The sequence below is a fragment of the Mytilus edulis genome, chromosome 8, assembly GCF_963676685.1.
Source record: "Mytilus edulis chromosome 8, xbMytEdul2.2, whole genome shotgun sequence".
Lineage (NCBI taxonomy): Eukaryota > Metazoa > Mollusca > Bivalvia > Mytilida > Mytilidae > Mytilus > Mytilus edulis.
Window position 1 is genome coordinate 10,331,625 of NC_092351.1, and position 24,228 is coordinate 10,355,852.

The 24,228-nt window shown below is 33.4% G+C and overlaps 2 protein-coding genes across 4 annotated transcripts in view; both read left to right on the top strand.

The window, feature by feature from the left end:
• LOC139484769 (chloride anion exchanger-like) overlaps positions 1-11,903 on the top strand; it is a 74,759-nt gene extending 62,856 nt beyond the window's left edge. For 2 of the 3 annotated variants that reach the window (XM_071268694.1, XM_071268696.1), the window contains exons 5-16: positions 843-998; positions 1,529-1,611; positions 3,401-3,548; positions 4,614-4,727; positions 5,051-5,128; positions 5,513-5,608; positions 5,993-6,099; positions 7,503-7,572; positions 8,050-8,214; positions 8,619-8,762; positions 9,991-10,045; positions 11,734-11,903. In XM_071268694.1, the coding sequence (XP_071124795.1) occupies positions 843-998; positions 1,529-1,611; positions 3,401-3,548; positions 4,614-4,727; positions 5,051-5,128; positions 5,513-5,608; positions 5,993-6,099; positions 7,503-7,572; positions 8,050-8,214; positions 8,619-8,762; positions 9,991-10,045; positions 11,734-11,852 (1,335 nt within the window). In that variant the 3' untranslated portion in view covers positions 11,853-11,903. The remainder of the gene's footprint in view (positions 1-842; positions 999-1,528; positions 1,612-3,400; positions 3,549-4,613; positions 4,728-5,050; positions 5,129-5,512; positions 5,609-5,992; positions 6,100-7,502; positions 7,573-8,049; positions 8,215-8,618; positions 8,763-9,990; positions 10,046-11,733) is intronic. The other variant, XM_071268695.1, reaches the window with a different exon arrangement.
• A 2,132-nt stretch (positions 11,904-14,035) lies between these two features.
• On the top strand, positions 14,036-21,398 carry LOC139484772 (uncharacterized). Its single transcript, XM_071268704.1, has 9 exons — positions 14,036-14,844; positions 16,145-16,195; positions 16,915-17,097; positions 17,399-17,605; positions 18,277-18,357; positions 18,584-18,821; positions 19,263-19,349; positions 20,127-20,204; positions 20,927-21,398. The coding sequence occupies exons 1-9, from the start codon at positions 14,060-14,062 to the stop codon at positions 21,230-21,232; spliced, it is 2,016 nt and encodes a 671-aa protein (XP_071124805.1). The 5' UTR covers positions 14,036-14,059; the 3' UTR covers positions 21,233-21,398.
• Positions 21,399-24,228: the final 2,830 nt, after the last annotated feature.

A 24,228-nucleotide genomic window follows, 5' to 3' on the forward strand; every position in this document is an offset into this window, starting at 1 on the left:
ACTTACAGCTCAGATAACGGATCTTCATTAAAGTGTTACCCTTCATGTCCGTCAGTCCGTTCTGAAAATCCAGCTCTTATCTGAACTTGATTTTCTTAATGACTGAAGAATTAAAATTTGCATTTTGTTTCGCTAAATTAGGTAACCTCATTTTGCGTGGGCAAACGAGAATATTCATATATTCCCAGTCTTTTTCGATTATTTTCGCCATGGGTTCGAATAATAAAAACAAGGGACAATCAAAATACATAAATTAGATAGAAACAGACAATACATACATGTATGTACCATGAACAAAAGAAAATCAACGAATCCATGAGTGTTTAAGGGGTTGGGACATAATTCCAAAAAATGCCTTTTTAAACAGTGTTATGCTAAAAAAAACAATTAAACGGCAGTTATTTCTCTAACACCGTAAATCCGCCACTGTACATATTAATCAGTGCATTATTACAATAAACGGCAGATGTTTTGAATAAATTATTTAGTGACATTATATAATTTATGTATATAATGATCAATATTATTACATGTATCTATACTTATAGATTATCGTTGATCATCTCAACGAGATTGATTTTCTCGCTAGAGCCGGTACGGCGAAAGCGAGAAATGCAATTGAGTTGAGATGACCAATGATAATCTGTTTATCGCTATTTTACCTAAGACGACGTTGTCAATTTCATGTCAATTTCATCAGCTATGCCACGTGTCTCCTTAGTTTCTAGCGATGATTTTCCATCTCAAGCGAGTAGCATGATATGAAAAATTATCACAAAAAAAAATTCAAAGGAAAAATGCACAAAATGGCGATAATTCATTATATATTCTATTTTTTTCAGACCTGGAGAGATGTTTGTTACAACATACCATCCACTAACTTCGCCACACTCATTACCACTGTGATATGTTTCATCATACTTTACCTCGTTAAAGTTCAAATTAATATGAGATTTAAGTCTAGACTGAAGATGCCCATTCCTATTGAACTCATCATTGTAAGTTTTTTATTTTTTTTATTTTTATAATTCTCATCATTGTAAGTATAACAGAACATGGAATGCATGAACCAATCATATTAAGTTTGTATTGATAAGCATTAAACACTCTTACTATTGGTTGCATGTATATGACGACAAGTCGCACAGTTTAACATGGTTGCAATATTGGTTAATGAAAGAAATTTCTACTAAATGTCAACTGTTACAAAAAAACTATATATAGTCTAACAAACTATTTCAATAAAAAATATAGATATAATGGGTACAAATGTATGTATGACGAGCAAAATAGATATAATTGGTACAGATGTGTATGACGAGCAGACTGCAATTCAAAGACCCAGACCAAATCTTCAGGGTTTTCTTAAAAAAAACTAAAACATGATTTATGTACTAAAAAGCAATTATATTTTCTCACTAGTATTATATAATGCGAAATTTGCACCTATAGATAGATATGCATTAAATGAAAGCTTATAATTTATAATTTAATCAAAATAATATAATGTATGTTCCTTCATTTCTAGATTTCTATAGCAACTGGAATAGCCCACTTCGCAGAGTTTAATCAGAGGTTCAACATCAACATTTTAAAAGACATTCCAGCAGGGTAATGTATTGCTTGTTAAACATAAAGTCTCTATCTTAATCTACTTAGCATTCTGTCCTAGAGTTTATGAACAAGATCGATTTTAAAATCAGTTATTTCTTAAAATTCTCGTCTTATTTACATTACTAGATAGTATGACGTGTGCAACACGTTAAGCAGGATCTAGTTATTATTCTAGAGCATCTGAAATTATCCCCGTTTTTTGGTAGAATCCATGTTGCTTTTGTTTATTATGTAATGTGGTGTGACCCTGTTTGTGTGTTCGTCGTTTTTATACGCCCGTCAAAATTTTGACTTTTGACGGGACGTATTATGGTATTCAAATGTCCTGTGTGGGTCCGTCTGTCTGTCCGTCTGTCTGTCCGGCGTAAACATGTCGCACCGTAACTTGAGAACGACTTATCCAAATTTCATGAAACTTAACATAGTTGTTTCTTATGATAGTCAAATGATCTGTATACTTTTTGGTGAAAATAAGTTAAAAACTTTTTGAGTTACGGCACTTTGTAACTAAAACAGGGGGTTTGTTTTTTTCACATGTCGCACCGTATCTCAAAAACGATTCTTGATTATGGCTTAAAACTTTAAACACTTCTTAGTTATATTAATCTTAATATCTGTATACTTTTTGGTGATGATTCAAAATTTCATTTTTGAGTTATTGAGTATTTTGTAAAAAAGGGGGAGGTTTTTTTTACATGTCGCACCATATCTCAAAAACGATTTATGATTATTGCTTAAAACTTTACACATGTCTTTGTTATCTTAATCTAAAGATCTGTATACTTTTTAGTTTTGATTCAAAATTTTATTTTAGTGATATTTAGTTTTTTGTAAAAAAAAAAAAAAAGGGTTGGGGGTTTCACATGTCCCACCGTGTCTCAAAAACAATATATGGTTATTGCTTAAAACTTTCTCAGAAACTATTTATGATTATTGCAAAAAACTTCCACACAAGACGTCGGGCGTATCATACGCTCATGGCGCAGCTGTTTATTCTATGGTTGCCGTGGTAATTAGATATAGGAAGATAAGGTACATGTATGAATGCCAATGAGACAACTCTCCATCCAAGTCACAATTATAAAAGTAAACCATTTATAGGTCAATGTAAGGCCTTCAACACGGAGCTTTGGCTCACACCTAACAGCAAGCTATAAAGGGCCCCAAAAATTATTGTGTAAAATAATCAAACGGGAAAACCAACGGCCTAGTCTATATAAAAACGAGAAACGAGAAACACGTATGAACTAAACAAACAACCACTGTACATCAGATTCCTGACTTAGGACAGGTGCAAACATTTGCAGCGGGATTAAATGTTTTTATGGTACCTAACCTTCTCCCTTTTCTTATACAATAGTATAACATCACAACATAAAAAGACATGTCAGTTTTTGTTCGACTTGGTTTATTCTGCTTCATTTTAAAATGTCTTTGACTTCAGTTTTAAATGTTTTTCGAAGGGTAACAACAACAAGTTAGTGCAAACTGTATCCCTGCGTATCCGTTTTAGAACAAAAGTAGTATTGTGGCTATAGACTTATTGGCGATGGTATTGATATAAATGTTTTTACTTTGAACTATGTTGTACATGACTTTTTCACTGTTTTTGGCAATACAATCTATTTGAAATTAATAAAGTTAATCAAAGGACATGAACATCTATCTACTGAGTTTAAGTATATCAAAATAATTACGAAATTACGTAAGGATATTTGCCTTAGTTCTATGCTGATTACAATTGCCTAATTTATTTAAACTATTTTATCCATGTATATTATTTCAGGTTGCCATCACCAGTATTACCGAACCCCGTGATAGCTACAGATTATATAGCTGACGCCTTCATTATAGGAATAGTGGCCTTCACCCATTCGGTATCTGGCGCTAGACTCCTGGCCAGGAAACATAATTATGAAATTGATCCAAATCAGGTAATTTAAAAGTACAAGTCGTGCCTATGAGCCTGGATCACTCTCCTGGAAAATGTACCCGTCAAGTGCTTATCAAAGTTTAGTTTTAAATGGCTCTATGTTGTCTTATAGAGAACATTGCATGCTTTGTCCCAAAAAAGATAAAGCGTTGTGTTTCAGAAACTGAATTAAAAATAGTAACGGTATGAAAATGGTATTCATTATTCCAGATAAACAATAAGTTTATTGAGAAACTAATTTTAAACTAGACAAAGTGATGCCCCCGCAGTCCACTCTTAAGTAAATATCATAACAAATTCAATGTTGGAAGTTCTTTGAGATATTTTTGTGTCTGGTAGACACAATTGATGCCCCCGCAGATCCAAGGTGTTATCCAATGAAATACAGTGCAGACCTTGATAGAGGATCTTACATATGAAATCATACCAAGATCTCCACTTATACAACATTTGATGAAGGGCTGTGTAGTGGTAAAAACCAGCATCAATCCATGTAGAAAAGTTACTCAATATTTGGTCTTTGACATGTACGAGAATTATGGTGCATATGTATCTTAATAAAATTGATATAGTCAACATTTTTTTTTCATTTTTTCCAGACAAGATGACGTTTTTAATGATGGTTCATCAAACTAATGTTTTTCCTCCTATTAACAATATAAAAACTAGTCTTCTATGGCCATTAAACATCATTATTAAATTTTGTTCGTGAATTATAGATGTACTGATTTAACAGTTTAATATTTTTGTCCTGATAGAGCTGAGGAAAGAATTAGTTTCTAATCTACAGTATACCACATACCGAGTATGGGTATATAAATAAATTCATCATAGATACCAGGATATGAGACACTCACACGCATTCTAGAAAGTGTATTTGCACAGCGTTAAAACTTGAAATAATTTACATACACATGAGCGCCATACCATGAGAGGATCTTAAAAATGTTGTTTACCTTTATAGAATTATATGATTATGTGAAATTAGAAAAAAAGTACTTGTAATGAAAACGTGCATGAATTACAGATATTGAGAAAGTAAAATGATATATAATTATTTCTGTAGGAGTTAGTTGCAAGTGGAGCTGGGAGCGTTGTTTGTTCGATTTTCTCTGGATACATCAATGCAGGTTCATTATCAAGAACTATGGTATTGGATGGTACGAACGGTAAATCCCAGGTATCGGGTGACAATGATATTTCTTTCTTTGGGTTTCAGTATAATTATATAAAATAAATTACAATGTTTTTTTACATGTACATTTTCCTACTTGTTTTTGCCACTCTAATACAGCTCTGTAATCGCAATCAGGAACCCCCACAGATTTTTGTTTTTGGTTCAAGTTCAATATTTGATTGAGATTTGGAAGAACTGCATACGTGTAAATGAACACTTAAATATGTGAAAATAACGACACGTACATTCAAAATAAAAGTCTTTAAATGAAAGTTATTGTAAAAAATAAACAAACGTATAAAATATAGGAATTTAATATTTTATAGATTGCCTGTTTAGTGGGATGTGTTATCGTCATCATCATGATATTAGCAATTGGGCCATTGTTTTACTCATTACCAAAGGTAGGATGCCAGTGCTCATTCTTCATCATATAGACGTTTCTGTATATATATATTTTTTTTAAATGAAGCTGAATGTACGTCACGTAATTTGAAAGCAGTACATAGTTTATTGCATTGAACATCTTATATGTAAATTATAATTTTATTCTTATATATAAATGGTGTTAACTTGAATTTATACGTCAGAGCAGCTATTGGTCCTGAATAATGATTTAACTTGAAATGAGTTTTTTTTCATTATTTATTATTGTTTAATATTTTCTATTTATCCGACATATAAATTAACTAAAAGTAGTGTTACTTATCTTATTATTAAGGGCATACAAAAAGAATGGACAACCTAAACTTAATTGAGTGTCTATAAAAGGATATTTGATTTTACAGTGTGTTTTGTCAGCAGTCATAATCATAAACCTCCGTACGATGTTTATTCAGATATTAGAGGTACCATCACTGTGGCGTACATCAAAGTATGATTTCGTAAGTAGAAACTATAACGTGTATACCAAGTATGTTGGTTAATTATATACTTATAGTCTAGTCCATAAACATGACTAAGATAAAAACCAGAATACATATATCAAATGTGTCGTATTTTTACATTACAATTCTATCTCGTTCGGTAAAACCCATGCTAAAGAGTAGCGTCCGTTTGGATAAGAGGGTTGTATAAATACACTGACACGTCCGGTTGCTATTCAAAATTACATCTTTTCCAAGTGGCATTCTTAATTATCTGGTCTGGATAGTTGCGTCATTGGAAATCATAAAACACTTCCTTATTTGTAAAAGAGAGCGATTTTTCCAACTGCAGTGTAACTAAACAGACTGAGAAGTTTTAATTGTAAAAGTTTTTTTCTGCAGGTAATATGGATGGTGACCTTTCTGACCTCCTCCATTCTTGATGTAGATATTGGTATAGCGTCCAGTCTGATATTTTCTTTGTTAACAGTATCATTACGAACTCAGAGGTAAACTGCAAAGCATTATAGTATACACACAGTCTATTAAGTATTACTAGTATTACTTTAATTTACAACAATTTTTTTTATAATATAATATAGCTCTGCTTATAGCCATGACAACAATAACATTCACATGGTATTCAATTTATTTTATATATAGTCTAATATCAACCCAACAATGTTAGATCTGTAAATTTGCTTTTGCAATTTTTTTGTTCTTCCCTCGCCGGGATTCGAACCCATGCTACTGAGATATCGTGACATCTAATCGCCTGCAGTCGTCCCGCTAGACCACACGACAACCTGGGCTTCACAAAAATAAAGCTTTCAGTGGCCGTGTGATACCTTTCCTCGTCAGTTTTAATCTAGCGTCGTACTACAGTACATGATATATAAGGCATGGAGATGTTATTGTTACAGATCAGCTCAATTATCTATAGTAAAGGATCCTACAAATTAATGCAAGATACAGTCACAGAAAATAATTATATTTATAAGTACGTCTGAGTCAGTGACAACTCTACAATAGATTTATCCATCGGATCGCCATCAATATATATATATATACTAGAACACGCCCGTGACTGAATTAAAGTATAGAACTATGCGTATTATCTGATAAAGTCATGCCGGTTATAAGATGCACAGTTTTCTCTGCTTTAAAAGGCTTTCTGTTTGAACCCGTCGGCCTTGAACTTATCAATTATGGGTAATATTAATTATTTGGAAAACAAAAGTGACTGGCATGGAGTATTTTTTAATCAACAGCATTGTCCTATATTAGTTATTTGATCTTTGATTCGCTGTTTTACGTCATGCCGGCTAACAAATTGAAAATTGTACCTATACGCCTTAATTTAAGTCAAAATTTTTAGTATTCGTATTGTCATCTTAGAAAGTCATACTGATTAAAATACTACGATAGGGAACAATGTGACAACCCTGTGGTTATGACCCGTGTTTATAGCAAAATCCTAAATACACAGTATGGTGGTGCGCCTGTTAGATGCGGAACGTACAGATAAGGTAATAGGTAACAGGTGAATATACTATTGGTATCGGTATCGGATTCGACCCGGAACTTGTTAATTATTGGCAATATTAATTATGTGGACTGAAAAAGGGTCTGGAGTGGTGTAATTTTTAATCAACACCAATGTCCTATATTAGCTATATATAAAGTTGAATTCTTTGATTTGCCGTTTTTACCTGATGACGGCTGACAAATTGGACCTCGTCATTTTAGTATTATAGATATGATCAAAACAAAATCTTAACCATATAAATATGGCAAAGAAAAGAAGTATAAGGTTTCAAGTACTATAACAACATATAGAATGATTTGTTTTTCGGCAGCACACTTTGTATTAAGATATGAAATTTAAAAATTTATGTTATATTTATTTCAGTCCTTCGTCATATACACTAGGATTTGTTGGGAAGACAAATCAGTTGAAATCAGTAGACAGATATGACCCCGTAAGTGAAGTATCACTTCTAATACAATAAATACACAGTGGGTTGATTCAGATTTATAAAAAAGGTGTGGTATGATTGTCAAGAAGACAACTCTCCACAAGAGACCAAATGACACAGACATTAACAGCTAAAGATCATCGTACGGCCTTCAACAATGAGCAGAGCTCACACCGAATAGTCGGCCAAAAAAGGCCCAGAATTCACAATAGTAAAACAATTCTAGCGGGAAAACTAACGGCTTGATTAATGTACAAATACATCACCGAAAACACAACAACAAACAACAATCACCGAATTACAGGCTCCTGAATTGGGACAGGAACATACATACATAATGTGGCGGGATTGTCTGCCTAACATCTAGTTTTAAATATTCAAAGGACAGGGTCCAAATATCTTCAACGTTCGTGTTATATAAAAACATAGAAGTAATGCAACTTGTCAAATGTCAAATAGTAATTGTCTATCCCTTTGCAGGTTGTTACACCAGACAATGTTAGAATAGTTCAGTTCCAAGCTCCTATTTACTTTGCTAATGCAGACATATTTGTGAAGAGTGTTGTTAAGTTGACTGGTATAGATCCAGTAAAGGCCAGGATGAAACAAAAACAGTTTAATCAAATAGAGACAAATATAAGCCCGGTAAGTGTTGTATTCATTGATAGAAATCCAGTAATTTATTTGAATGTACCATTTATACTTTGTCTACTAACAAATCAATTCAAGACGTTACATGTATGAATGTATCAATAAGATACCAAACTTCGCCGATAGGGAAGTGTCTTTAGAATACTGTGCATGTTAAACACTTAATGTCCATTGACATGAAATTCCCTGCAAGACAATGATGACAAACAAATATAAGGATTTAGAATTTTTACAATTTTTTTTCGAGTGCACATGATGAAAACTTTAATTGTCTCCCGTTTTGTCATGTCGTGCCTTTTATAACTAAATATGGGCATGGGTTTTGCTCTATCATACAGTTTGGCAACGCAATTGTAAATTACTGTATTTATTAACATGTTCCATACTTTAATTCATAGATAGATGTGACAGAAAATTGTGATCTAACAATGCAAATAGAGTCAAAGATGTCAGAAAACTTTGTAGATGGTGTAGAAATCGTTATACTGGATTTTTCTGGAGTGAATTTTGTCGATATTGTTGGAATAAAGGCTTTAAAAAGGGTATGTAAATGTGTGTTCTATGAATTATGAAACGCTAGTCACAATGTTAATATGTTCAGTTATAAAGCTACCATTAATAGATTCATTTTATAATAAAATTGAGAATGGAAATGGGGAATGTGCCAAAGAGACAACAACGAAAACACAACAGCAGAGTCTGAAGGTCACCAACAGGTCTTCAATGTAGGTATATTATAAGTAGAAATTTTTATTTTAAAATACAAAGTAGAACATTAACATGAGAGACATTATATTACAACCATAGTCAATAAACATATGTTAACAGTATGTTTCAGTTTTATTTAAGTCACACTAGACCACGATCGCACCACGCTCGATCGTGGTGGGGTCGCTGTATGAGCGGCATGAAAATGTAGATTTTCGTCGTTGTTTTCACGATGCTACTACGTCCTCATTACGCTTCTACAACAATTCCGCTACGATTATACCATGCTTCTTCTGCGACCTCGTCACGATAATCACGATATTACTACGCTCATCACATTCTCACTACGACCATACCACGGTTTATCCGATTGCAACACGATCTTACTACGCTTCATCTGCGATTATAGCACACTTTTACCATGTCATTGATCATTCTTCGATCTTACCACGTTCATTTCGCGATCTAACTACGCTCTCGGCAATAACGTCAACATCATGTTCTCAGCAATAACGTCAACGTCATGTACCGTATAAATACAGTAACTGCTTCATTTCCTCTTATTTTCATTTATACGTAGATTTCTAGAAAACAACACAGGCGTGCCACCAAAATATCCCACGACCATACCACGACCTTACTATGCACTCGATACGCTTCTACTACGATCTGATTTCACTACGACCGCACCACGATTATCTTGAACATTTTTCCTTTTTTTTCAGAGATCGTAATGCGATCGTGGCCTAGTGTGACTGCGGTATTACACTGAAAATCTGATAGATTACAGTATTAATAATGTGTATAGGTTTAGTTAATTATACATGTACAGTTCACACAACTTTTAAATGTTCCTACAAATTCTGTAAAAAACTCAAATATTATCGCGTGCATTTATAACTGCTGTTTTTGATGAAGTGACGAAAAGGCGAGACTATTTACTGCAATCGTCGTGCACCCAGTCGCATTTTTCGAATCATACGAACCTTGCAATTAGTTCCGAATTTACAGTGGTCATAACTTTGATAATTAATTATGTTTTATGATATCTGAATGTTATAGGTATATACCGATTATAACAGCATTGGAATTCAAGTTTTTATAGCTAGCTGTAATGGTGAGTAGTTTTAAAAGATTTCCTTGTACTATATAAGCTTGTTTGTTTGTAGTGGGAACATCATATCTTCAAAGTGATCAATTTATTGTACTTTACATGCAGAACAACAATAATGGCGCTGTTTTTATGCTCTAGGTTTAAAAAGTCGAGAAGCTATTTTGTGCACTGAAATGATATATCATAGCCTTTCTTTTATTCATATGTATGTAACGCTTTACGTTGAAGAACGAGTTCTCGCTCGTACTTTTATTATTTGTGCTGAAGGTTTAAATATGCAGTCAGGATTCTACTTCGTCAAAATTATCTCCCCATTACACCACTTCATTTTCACAATCGTAGAAATGGAAGCCATTGTGGGATGACACGCTGCCAATTTTGCTCTCGGAAACCGATAAATTTATCCACATTGCACCATTACGATCCTTATATGTCAGTTGTATTTTAAAAGACAAATGTATCAACTAGCTAATGAGCATCAGTTAATGATCTTGTCTGCATTTATTATTGATTCAACTTAAAACTATTGTCTGATCGGTTGTCAGGTGGAATTTTCGAAAATTCATAAACATTTAAAAAAATTCTAATTAAATATTTCCTGGAAGGGCAGACTAGATTTTTTTAGTGGTTGAAGACTATAAACCCTAGTTTTCACACACACAAAATTATAATTTTTCGAAGATATGCATTTTCATCATCCAACTTGAAAGACTGTCGTCAAGTACTTTCAGTAAAAAAATAGCTATTCGAACACACCTACTCTGTTTTTGTGATTCATTAGATAGGTATTTCAGTTGACCCATATATTTCATCTTTTAGTACTGTGATTTTTTTATGTTATAAAGTCAACCTGTAGCTTTGATATATAAAAATGATAGAATCTGAAATGAGACGATGTATGAAATATTTTTGCTTTGTACGATATCAAGATAAAATATTCAACTCAAACACGCCCTAACATAAAAAGGTGCACTCGATTTTATCTTTTCGATACAATTGTTACCCATTTTTGGGAATTTTTTCTCGAGTCACATATTAATGGAAGGGCAGACACGAAAATTACTGAACTAATAGATTGATATGTTTTCCGTCCGTGGTAAATTAAAAAAAAAATCGGAGGTTATGCATTTTCTACATCCAACTTGAAAGATACCCATGTCGTCGACTTGATATCTTATTGTTCTGCTTTACTATGTACTAAATAAATTGAAAACTTATGCAAATGGTGTTTTCAAAATAAAATTGAGAATAAAATTGTAATTTTGTTTGTTTCTATTAACTTTTATAATTTTTGTCACTATAGTAAACATTACAGTAAGCATTTATCGCCTTCTCTTACAAAGAGCTTCGATTCTTTTGTTCTATTTCAACCTGGTTTCCGACTGTATGTGAACTGTGGAATAGTCAGCTGTTGTTGATAAGTTAACTGTGTACCGTTACACTACTTTCATTTTAACATTTTTCAATTATTAAAATTAAGCCAGTTTTATGTGAATAATTGGGAATGTTCGGTAATGTAACAGCAACCAAATGTTATGAGAGCACAGGCACAACAGAATGAGGTTATGCTAGTTTTATCTGCACACATTCTGGTGAATCTATAACATCTGTAGCAAAATGGGGCTTAAATCAAATAAAATAAATGTATCATATTTTTGATAAAATTTTAATGTTTTTTTTTTATTTAACAGATAGTGTGACATCGATGATGACATCTACCGACTTTATGAAGGATTATGAAGAAACAGTTTATTTAACAGTGAATTGTATACTTACCCATAAAAAACTAAGATCAGGATTACAAGTTTGATACAATTCTTATACATTTTCAACTGTGTTGAATAATAAATAATGCATGCAATTGGAAGTTGTCATTTTCTGCCTACATTTTATACAATGTCTTTTATCTTCATTTTATTTATAAAAGAGGTCCGTCACAAAATTACCATTGATCCACTACCCTGTCGACCGTTTGATGACACGAAGGGGTTACTCACTTGGTTCAATTGATGTACAGACATACCTACGTAGTCTAGGTACACCTGCAATATCCGCTTATCATTCAAAGTAAAAATTTCAACCCCAATGGATTGTTTTGTTTCTGTATATAATTATGTTTCTTAGTACATTTTATTTAAACTGTTTGCGTGATTATCAAAATACAAATTAAGATACAATTTGACATGACAATATTCTACACAAATTGCTGCTGTTTTAGTTCTATTACCGACACTTAAAGTGTGTAACTGGTATATGTATATTGTCATTAACAATTTCTGAATAATCATTTTTAATAACCGTTTTTTGTTCTCTTGTTGGGTTTTCTCCCTTTTATGAATTATAAAGATTATTTTTGAATTTAAATATTTTAAAAATATAAACATATACCGAAGCGTATATATAGGAATCCGGTTTCTTTTGATTAACTTTTCATATTTAAAAAGGATCTACTACGCCTAATGAAAAGGAAAATGATTGGTATACATCCTTGAGAAAAAAGCAAGCCGACAAAGATACACCTGCACACTTGAATCAAAACAAAATATAAAAGTTAACTGTTACTTGAATCAAAACAAAATATAAAAGTTATCTGTACAACATGTCGAGCTCAGTTTTATCCTGATACTAACATGAAATGTTGAATATTATAGATGGTAGTAAGCACATAAGTTACGTCGAGACTATTTTTCTCTTCAAATAGATTTTTTAAAATGAAACATAAATAGTGCGGGCATGTCATTTGCTTTCTGTATGACAACACGATCGGATCTTTATGTCCACAGTTGAACACTGAACAACAGAAGCAAAAAAAAAGTAATTGTTCTTATAAGGTTATGTTCCAGTGGCGGATCCAGAAACTTTCATAAGTGGGGCCCCTGACTGTCTAAGGGGGCCCCTCTCCAGTCATGTTTCAGTGATTCCCTATATAAGCAACCAAATTTTTCCCAGAAAAAAGGGGGGCCCGGGCCCCCTGCCCCCCCCTAAATCCGCCTCTGTGTTCTGTTCCTTTTAAGACAGTTAATCCTGTATCCTATACACACGAAGAAACACGATGAACTACGTACATGTATATCTCTGAACATTCCCTAAAAATTACTACATGTACATTATAATCAATAAAACGTCAATGGGAGATTGGTGGGCTGGTTGGGAAATAGGGCGATCAATTAACTTGAAAAAAGGATATACATATATTAGAGCACAAGTCATTAGAAATCTACATCGACAGATCTCCAAGTACATGTATGTTGTTGTTCGATATATTTATTGACTACCATTTCCCTTGCATTACACATGTGATACATGTACATCCTATCAAGCCAGACGGATTCCATATCCTTTTCACCAAGGGTCTTACCTGCGGTTCATACAAACATGTTTAAATTTATATCACCCAAAACACCTTTTTGATATTAAACATATGTAGTAGCTGATTTCTCGTCTGCACTGAAATAACGGTATTTTTTCAGCTATATGAAGTTTGAATACATATTTACAAGTGGCAAATGATGTTTGAACATGTTATACAACAAAAAAGCAAAGCAACACAAAAGTTTCATGAACACCGAGGGAAACACATTGTATATAATAAACCGTGAATCTAGTTGCAAAATGAGTTGTTCTATTTGATATGACGTGTTGAAAGGAGAAAGTATCTATATTAGATTATAACGCATGCAATATATTTGTTGCAATACTAAAAACGAAAGTGGAAATTGTTATGAATTCAATTTCTGGTTGAGCTATAGTTCTTGTATGCAATGCAATTTATATTAATAAGGTAATTTGATTTTTCTCAACGATTGTACGAATATCCTTTACGCATACTAAATGTTTCAAGTTTAACGTCGATAATGAAATAATTCAAGTAATGAATCTTGAACAATTTTTGACAATTAAATACCTGATCATGGGGGTATTGTATGACAATTTCACTTCAACTGTTTCAAATCAATTGTTAATGTTAAAACAATATTTCATGGTTCATTGGTTGACAGTTGATTGTTTTAAACAAAAATGGCGACAGTTATAATTCAGTTTTGTAATCGTTGTGAAGAAAGGAAATATTTAAAGCTATGTAAGAAATGTCTACAGTATTTATGTAGTGATTGTAAGCGTGAACATTTCTGTGGAGTATCCGCAGCACCTCCTACTATCTATAGTTCTAGTGAACACTTGATAAAGAGCATCGACAATAAACCATTCCAATGTCGCACTCATCTGAAGGAAGTTGTCCGTTTTTGTTTTACTTGCACTCTCCAGCTGTGCGAGGAATGTCTAGATAACGATCTCTCTCAGCATAAAAATCACGTGATATATAATGTAGATAACGCTGCTAAAGAAATACGAAGGCAAACAGATGAAAAAATTGCATCACTCAAAGTTAAGATAGAAAAGGCTAGAAGGCAAAGGCATGACCTTGATAAACAAAGGTTCAGTTCTACAGACAGACAGAATACTAGACGACAAGTCACTAACCTCGCCTCTAATCTCGCTTCCGCCATAGTTGCCGCCATTGAAGACCAGGCACGATTAGATAAAACAGTAGCTGCCGAAAGTGTAACAAAGCTTCAGAAGACTATTGATGTTTGGACGGAAACCAACCGTACACTTCATAAAATATCTACAGCACCTCACAACCTAGAAAATATCCACCTGTTCTGTAAATATATAAAAGTTCATGAAAATTTAGATTTACCTTCTGTTAGGACAAGAGCCGATTTTCCTGATGATAGAAAATTCCAACACTCAGAACTTGTCCAAACCGAGTTAAGATCATTAGTGGAATACTTGGAAGCTCTGTAAGTATGACACAATACACTTCAACTTCATAAAAATGAAATACATTCGAATCACATGTAGTCCGTTTCCGGGATCATAAATAAAAGCGCGAGGTTTGGCTCGCCGCAAAATCAGGGTCAACCCCCCTATTTTTCTTAAAATTTCCTGAACCAAGTCAGGATAATGTCAGTTATTATCTTATTATATATAGTTCGTTTCTCTGTGTGTTGCATTGTCGTTTTGATTTTTTGTTGCACTTTAGTGTTTCTATTGTTTCGTTGTTTTCTTCTTATAGTTGATGTGTTTACCTCAGTTTCAGTTTGTAACCCGGATTTGTTTTCTCTCAATCGATTTATGACTTTCAAACAGCTATACTACTGTTGCCTTTATTTGGAGTTTAACTTAGATAGTTTCAAAATACTCCCTCCATTTTTATTCAAAAGAACAAAACACAATAAAACGAATAAAAACAAAAGGTTGAAAACAAAACTACCCCCTCCCCCCCAAAGAAAACAACCCCCAAACATTTTTACCATGAAAAATAAATTGAAATGACTGATTTGTTTATTTTTGCTGTAGAATAGAGATAAATATAGTGTATCTGTATCTGAATCTTGGCCTTAGTTAACTGGGGGTTTTGAGGTAGAAAATTGAGAATATCAGCTGGCAGTATAAATAAGTTGGTCGTAACGCAGAACAGCCGTTACTACGTGTAATACCGAGTTTGCGTTAAAGGTAGATATATTGTGATTAAACTGGTTGTCGATAATAGGTCGTCATATTACACCCTGTATAACCCCGATACAGATGAAACCGGACGTTGACGCGTTCGAATCGAACACATCGTGTAACACGGAGTTCAGACAGTAAGAAATTAATACTTTTAAAGAAAATCCAATATCTATTCTTCGGATATTTTGCTCCAATATATTCTTTGCCATAATACTCATTAGTTACTAAAAGGTTTTCAAATATGTGGAATTTTTATATACAAACATCAAATACGGGGAGTATTAGTATAGTTTATGAATTAGCTTTTTATATTGAACCTTTCTGCTAATCGATCGAATTATAAAATAAAAGCTTTATAAAAAATATCGAACCCCAAGGTAAATCAAGAAGGGGAATTTCATAAAATTAATTGACGATATTATATGCTAAACCAACGGAACGAAGGGAAATGTCATATGCCTGACATGAAACAGATCTTTTCTGAATGAAATGGTGAGATAAATCTGATATTGCACAAGGTAGTTGGAGCGTCTAATTAACGGTCATTTCTATGAACATATATCTTTTTTATATAATTTTCTTTGACAGAACTGGTATCAATGTTCCCATGCCTGTGAAAACACAAGAAGAAATAGAAAGGTAAAGATTAACCAATATATGATGATAGATGACTGCTGAACGTTCAGCGGCAAATTAATTGCATATTACGGAAGAAAAATGTTAACGTCATGAATATTAACCTACCTTATACCTCACCGACAACCCAAGCCATATTTTAACTAGGTTGGTCCCCTCCGTAAAATATCCAGTATTTAACGTGCCTGTTTCAATGAAACAGTCCACAGGAAGACCATTATTTCCTCTTACTCCTACTCTGTACATGCAACGAATACCAATTTTAGAGTTTGTGTTTGGTTTGACCCAGGCGAGGTTCAAACCCACGACTCCCGTTCACCTATGCTAAAACGCTACAACGAGACCACCGGAGAGACATATAAGTAAAATGCTATCCATAAAAAAATATTAATTACTGACTGACTAACAAAGAAAAGTGAACGTTTTCATTTCTGTATATGCATGACAAAATAAACCGTTTATCTGGCACCGACACCAATAGACACGTACCCACAAACTAGTTGAATGTGGCGTTAATAGTTATCAAAGGTACCAGGATAACGTAAACACATAACCTCAAATATTTACATAAGAATAAATACACACTGATATAGACATAAATATTTACAGCCGGCTCTCTAAAAGTAATGTTTTTCCTCAAGCTTTCGAGCATATGCACGATATCTTAAGTATTATGTTAACCTATATATATGTTAATATATGCTTGCATACAATTGTTGTAGACTTGCAACCGCCTATGACCGAGAAATTACGATGGTTGATTTGGCTACCAACCCAGCGTCCAGACCACAATCAAGAGTTAGTATTAAAACAAATATGACATCGACCACCATGCTGACTAAATACGAAGAAGATTCCATTATGTATATCAAAAGTGAAAATCAAGCTTTGAAAATGGAGCTTAGGTATGGTATTCAATATGTAACTGTTATTGTTGATGATAAAATATATTCTGCAATAAAAAATATGATCAGTTGGAATAGCTCACTCCTAAACAACAATTGCGTACTTTTGAATTTTTCCTTTTATGTAGGTCTATATTATGAAGAAGAAATAAGAAGACAATTATTTTTTGGTTTATTGTTTTCAGACATAAGAAAATAATTGTTTATTTTTGTTTATAATCTTTATACATATTTACCTTCATCAACCGAAGTAATTAAGGTTTAAATAGGTTAGAGTCATCTGTGTTATAATTTGTTGCAGTAAACTTCGAAAACAGACAAAAGAAATGATCCACGCTGCATCACTTCTATCAAACTACTGCACAAACGTGATGCAGTTTTCCTTGATGCAGGAGGATGATATATTAGAAGCCCTAAGAAAACCAATGGTTGACGATGATGAATTATCCGAGTTCTATCATAGTATATCATCTGTTGGTCATTCATTCTCCAAACTGAAGAGTAAGGTGTAAGTGAACGATGATTTCTAGATATGATCAGATATAAAGGATAAATGACAAATAAAACGACTCATGCGATATTACAAGACTGTGTGTTGTCCTCTAGATGATTTGTGATTATTTTCTTGTATGGTTACTAATGCATTAACATAATGTACGCCATAACGCTTTAGAATATATCTCAGTGATAGTCCAATAATTCACAACAAAGTTCTCGCAAAGTCAATTAGACTTACAAACGTTTTCAACATCACACAAATCAAGTTTCCAAACAACACATCAAGCTCCTACCACAATGAAGACTGAGTAGTTTAACTCTTGTCATTGTGTGACGTCTGTTTGGTTGTGTGGAAAGTAAAAATACACCACCGCACCCTGCTACAAATGGAAAGATAAATTCGATGCCACTCTGCACAGTAAGACCACTTGCAATAACTCTTTGAGCAATTCGTCCGTGGCTTGTTGCACGGTCCATAGACATGAACTATCATTTTACTGTCGACAGTGGCCTTTCAACTTCCCCGCCCTTTATACCAGTCAGGCTCAAATCGACACCCATTGTACACAATGCGTATAAACAAGTTACACAGAGTTACCAATTTTATTTTAAATAATAACATGTATTATTATCAATAAATAAAATATATAATGTGTAATAAGCAACAAGAGTATATTGTAGACTGAATGTTGAAAGTACCGATATGGGATCCTTTGAAGACCTCCAAAACAACACTGATGACACAAAAAGTATTCAAACAAGGTAAGTCAATATATACAATTATAATAATATGATCACAGGTATCCATTGTTAATCAGTAATCACTGCACAAAAGTCTGCTATTTAGACGTAGCACAGAAAGAACAATTGCGACGTTCATTTTTCAAATGCTGGTTCTTATTATGCATTTAAAATTCCTAAGAAAAGTCAAACTATATATATTTCAATGAAAAGTTTCAATAACAGCTTTTCCATTTGTATTCAACAGAATGACTATTGAAACGGTAGCCAATCACAGCATAGCAGAAACTGTTTCAACTACAATACACGACAAAGTCAGTGAGTTACCTCCCATATCACAGAAGAGCAGCAGACCAAACAGCATCATATACATGTACTCTAAATTATATGATAACGAATGGAGTGATGCCTTAGACATGCTTACACAGTCTGGCAAACGATGGGCTTTGGACCTCGTAATAAAACATCTTTACCTAGTCATAAAGGTAAACTAGCTTTTTATTGATCATTTTTTAGTTGAAGCATGTTGAAGTACATAACCTATTAAAGATGTATTACATAATCTAAACTATTTTCCCATGAATATGTTTATATCTTAGACAGGTTTTGGTACTTGTTTGTAATTATATACTTAAGGGAAGTGTTGCAGGTTTTATTATTTAAGATTGGTGAATTTTGCAATGGCTCGTCTTTTTTTTAATATTGATGAAAGGTTTGTTGTCGTGTACTGTTCGTTGCTGAACATAACACACATGATTACAAAAATCAAACAATTTGCATTTTTTTGTAAATAAATACATATTTTTAATTATGCTGCTGATACATTCTTTTCAATTGGTTAAACCGAACTAGTACTGCAATTGCAATATTATAATAATTCATTTTAAATGAAGTGTGCTTTGTCAACTTCTATATGTGTATTCCAGGGTTGTTACAAAATATGTAAACATATAGAAGAGCAACAGCTACAAGATTTGATTGATACAGTATTTCTCTCAAATAATGGCCGGAGGGTGAGTTTATGACTAGAACCTAGATAGTCTTGCAATAATTCAGATGAAATGAAAAAATAGAAAATCAGTTGATGTGATTCAAAACAAAACAATTATTCAGCCAAGAGGAAATCATATGAATGTATAGTTTCATAGTAGTGAAAGGTCAATACAAGGTTAATCTATATTATGTGGAATTTCATTGAATATATGTAATAACATAACATCTATTTGGGCTAAACTTCGTTTTTTACAATTAATCGAAGAGACAATGACCATATTACATATTACACCAGTTTTTGATAGGGTTCGGATTGCTTAGTCTTTAGTTTATAGTTATGTCGTTTTTACTTTTATTTGTTTGTATGGTTTGTTTTTTAAAAAAACTTTGACATGGCGTTGTCGGTTTATTTTCGATTTATAAGTTTGACTGTTCCGCTGGTATTTTTGGCCTCTCTTTTAAGTTAAACTTGTTGATATAAGCCCATGTATGATCGTTAAGACTAAATACATCTAGAGAAAAATCAACCAAGATGCGTTTTGATTATTTCCTTCGTTTTATTTACAAATGTGAGTGATTGTTTCTTTTAAATTACAAAAATATGTGTTTATGTTATCCCTAATATATTTTCGTCCTATTGATAAATGTGAATGATTGTTTCTTTTAAATTACAACAATATGTGTTTATGTTATACCTAATCTATTTTCGTCCTATTTATAAATGTGAGTGATTGTTTCTTTTAAATTACAAAAATATGTGTTTTTTATGGTATTCCTTTTATAATTTCGTCTTTCAGCTGCCTCTAACAGATATAAAGGCAATAATGGATTTACGTAGACGAATAGCAGTAGATACAGCCATAAACATCAGACAGGTACCACATTAAACGAATTTTTTTTTTTCATATAATTCTTTTGAATTATTTAATTTTTAAAAGCTCTTCCGCTACAAAACAGGTATTGCCTAAAACTTGTACGATTCAAGCGCTACTTACGGGTGTTTTGTAGAATAAATATAGACATACTACAATACCCTAAACAAAAGAACACTGCAAAGCTCCCTTAATGTGATTTATCGTACTGAAATCATCTAACAGTTTATAAAAATGAGCAAACATTATAAATAGTTATCAAAGGTACCAGGATTATAATTTAGTACGCTAGACGCGCGTTTCGTCTACATAAGACTCATCAGTGACGCTCATATCAAAATATTCATAAAGCCATACAAGTAGTACAAAGTTGAAGAGCATTGAGGATCCAAAATTCTAAAATGTTGTGCCAAATACAGCTAAGGTAGTTTATAATAAAATTGAGAATGGAAATGGGGAATGTGTCAAAGAGACAACAACCCGACATATTATAACATTATTCCTTAAATTCAATTGTTGAAGGTTAAATTTATACAATATTAAGCGAATCGCTACAGCAAAGTCCTCAGATCTCAATATCTCAAATATATGTATTTTGGTTTAAAAAGAACTATTATTTATTGACCTTACAATTATGGACATTGTGCAAGTCTATATTTCAAAATTGCTCTCTATCTCTCATTGATAATTCGTACAGATGAATGTTATTTATTTTTCTACCTTAGAACATACCAAAGATGGACCAGTTTCAATCAGAGCTGACCAAGTGTTCATTCAAAAAGGACAAGTTACTTAAACAAATATACAATACTCCTTTTTATGGTAAATGTGTATATTTATGCTGGTGTATGACTTTAGAGGAGCCACCATTGTGTTTAGACAAAGAACCACCGAAGAGATCAGTATTTGACAAAGATTTATATAGAGAATTCACCAAGGGAGGAAAAAGAATAGAGTATTGTGTATGGCCACCATTACTTCTCAAGGAGGATGGCGAGATTCTAGTGAAAGGAATTGTACAAGTTCGTTAAGTAATTGTACAATCAAACGAGAAATGATACAAAATTAAACAAAGACAAGAGTGCATCATTACACCTTTTACCATTTAGTGATATAGATAGCCATTTCAAATTTGAAAGATAAATATTTCAGACTACATTTAAGCTTGTTTAATATGTATGATAGATTGCAGTGTATTATCTATAAATTCGAAATCTGTTTCATTTTTCTCTCGGTGTTTCTCTTAATTGCTTCCAATGAATGTTGAAATTTTCTAAAACTCTGGTCTGGTAAATGAGAAGCAACATGCTTGAACATGTTCAACAAATGTAAATTCATTTTGAAAATATAAACCAAAATCAAAAGTCTGATTGCATTTTATGAGCAATACTTGGCTCTGGTAAATAAAGACAACAGTAGTATACCGCTGTTCGAAAGTGATGCATTGCTTACATGTCTACCAGACTTCCATGCAAATAGGTTATTTGTGTTTTAGGTGTTTTAGAAAACGATTTTTATATACTAGTATGTACAGCTGATCTTTTTTCCTATTTGTTTTAACATATCACTCAAAATTGTGTCTTTTTAATCAGAATATGAAGGTAATTTGGTGATGGCCGTGTTGCTAAGTCTTTGGTCGTTTTTCGTCTGTCGTTCTCACCACGACCATACCACGAGTTATCCGATTGCAACACGATCTTACCACGCTTCTACTGCAATAATAGCAGGTTCTTACCACGATTATACTACGTTCATACCGCGATATTACTCCGTTCTCAGCAATAACGTCAACATCGTGTTCCATACCAATACAGTTCCAATCCTTCTATTTTTGATTAATACGTAGATATCTAGGAAATAGTACAGTTATGCCACCAAAATCTACTAAACACGTGGGCGTAGTTGTAAGGGTTGATGAAGAGGCAGAGGGAGCACTGATAGTAACGAATCCTGATGAAACAGAGATGTCGGACCGACCAATTCACCTTAAATTACAACCTATTGCTAGTCCATAAAGCTCAAATGAACTATAACAGAGATGACACAGATGTGTCAATAGATATAGGAAGATGTGGTATGAGTGCCAATAAGACAACTCTACATCCAAGTAACAATTTTTAAAAGTAAATCATTATAGGCCAAGGTAAGGCCTTCAACACGGACCCTTGGCTCAAACCGAACTGCAAGCTATAAAGGCCCCAAAAAATACTAGTGTAAAACCCTTCAAACGGGAAAACCAACAGTCTTATCTATATAAAAACGAGAGGCATGGTTGAACCGTTAGAGAAAATGGACAAGAAGTCCTTATAACATACAGACAAACATCATCTGGAGAGATTTTATATATTGTATGTGAAAATGACTATGAAAATGATGGTCGTAGTATGAACGTAGTCAGGTTGTAAGAAGAACGTGTTTAGGACGGCAAGGGCGTGCTAGAATCGTACTATGGTCGTGAACAACGTGGTATAGTCGTAGCGGAAGCGTAGTTAGGTCGCGGTGAGAACGTCATGGTCGTAGTGAGGTCGTTATAACGTCGCTGTAAGATCGTAGCGCAGTCTCTCCGAATAGAATCACGCTTTCGCTAAAGCTAGGTTCACACTGCCGATCAGATCAACTCGATCAAGCCCGATCAAGACAAATAATGTGATCGGGATACTATTCTGACTCAATCGACAAGAATGTTCTACCTTGCTCGTCATCGATCTGGCTTTCTACCCGAGAGTTTTTGACATGTCAAAAACATTCGAGTAAGGATCGAGAAGCAAGTCACTCGAGAAGAAATCGAGAATTCATCGGGTAGCGGTCGAATTGATCGGGAAAGGATGATGTAGAGATCGAGTTTGGTCGAAATACAAAAAAAAAATACCGATCAGTACTCGATCATTTCGACCTTTGCTCGACTAATGTCCGATCATTTCCAGATTAACTCGACGAATGCCCGATCGCTTCCAGATCACTGCGACTTCTATATATTTATTTTATCCAAGACCAACTCGACCAATAACCGATCCCTTCGCGACCACATTCGACTACTCATCGATCTTTACTCGTCCATACACGAGAACACATAACTGCTTACACGATTCTCTAAAAGTGTGTGCAGATCTGATTAACTCTCATAACTCTGCTCCCGCAAAAATATATTGGCAACATTATTTTTAACTGTACAAAAATCCCTCCATGTACAGCACGTGACTTTACTTTTGCAAGAAGAGGTAATACATGTATTTTAAAAGAGAGACAAAATACCAAAGGAACAATCAAACTCAAAGGTCGAAAACAAACCGACACAGCCATAACAAAAAACGAAAACCGACAAGAAGACAAACAGCAGTCCACATAACTTAGAAAACTAAAAACTACCCAACAAAACCTGGGATGAACTCAGATGTTCTGGAAGGGAAGAAAATACTGCAATTTTGGCACCGCCGGGTTTTTGAAATATGAAAGTAGTTGTGCAATAACATGCATTATTAGACCGCTGATGACTAAGTTATATTTCGAAGTTGGTTTATAAGAACATCAAGATTATATTTTACCTGTTTTATGGGATGTTTTTGTTTTGTCTGTCCGTAATTTCCGTTTGTTCAGAGATGTTTGTAGTAACAAAAAGAAGATGTGGTACAATTGCCAATGAGACAGCTTTCATACACAAAAAATGACACAGAAATTATTAATAACAACTATAGGTCACCTTACAGTCATTTTTTTTCATTCGAACTTTTTAACGTTATTTCACACAAAATGGAGACGAAAGGCAAATATATTTTATTTGGAGCGAATATCTTTCTAACACTAACGATACAAACTGTCCAGCGAGCACACATTTTGATCATTTGTTTCTAACATGCTTTGCATAATCTTTGACCAACTGTACACTGGCTGCAAATGCGTCTACAGTTTGTCGTTCGTCTTTTGTTAGTTCAAACGATGCATTACTTTCTAACTTGAACATTAAATCAATTATCTAAACGTTTTCTTGCTTGTCATAACTCAAAACAATGTCTAAACGTACTCAAATTTA

Coding starts and splice junctions, on each gene's coding strand:
- LOC139484772 (XM_071268704.1), top strand. CDS start 14,060: ATGGCGACAGTTATAATTCAGTTTTGTAATCGTTGTGAAGAAAGGAAA. Junction 17,098..17,398: donor GCTTTGAAAATGGAGCTTAG/GTATGGTATTCA, acceptor AATTTGTTGCAG/TAAACTTCGAAAACAGACAA. Junction 17,606..18,276: donor TCCAAACTGAAGAGTAAGGT/GTAAGTGAACGA, acceptor AGTATATTGTAG/ACTGAATGTTGAAAGTACCG.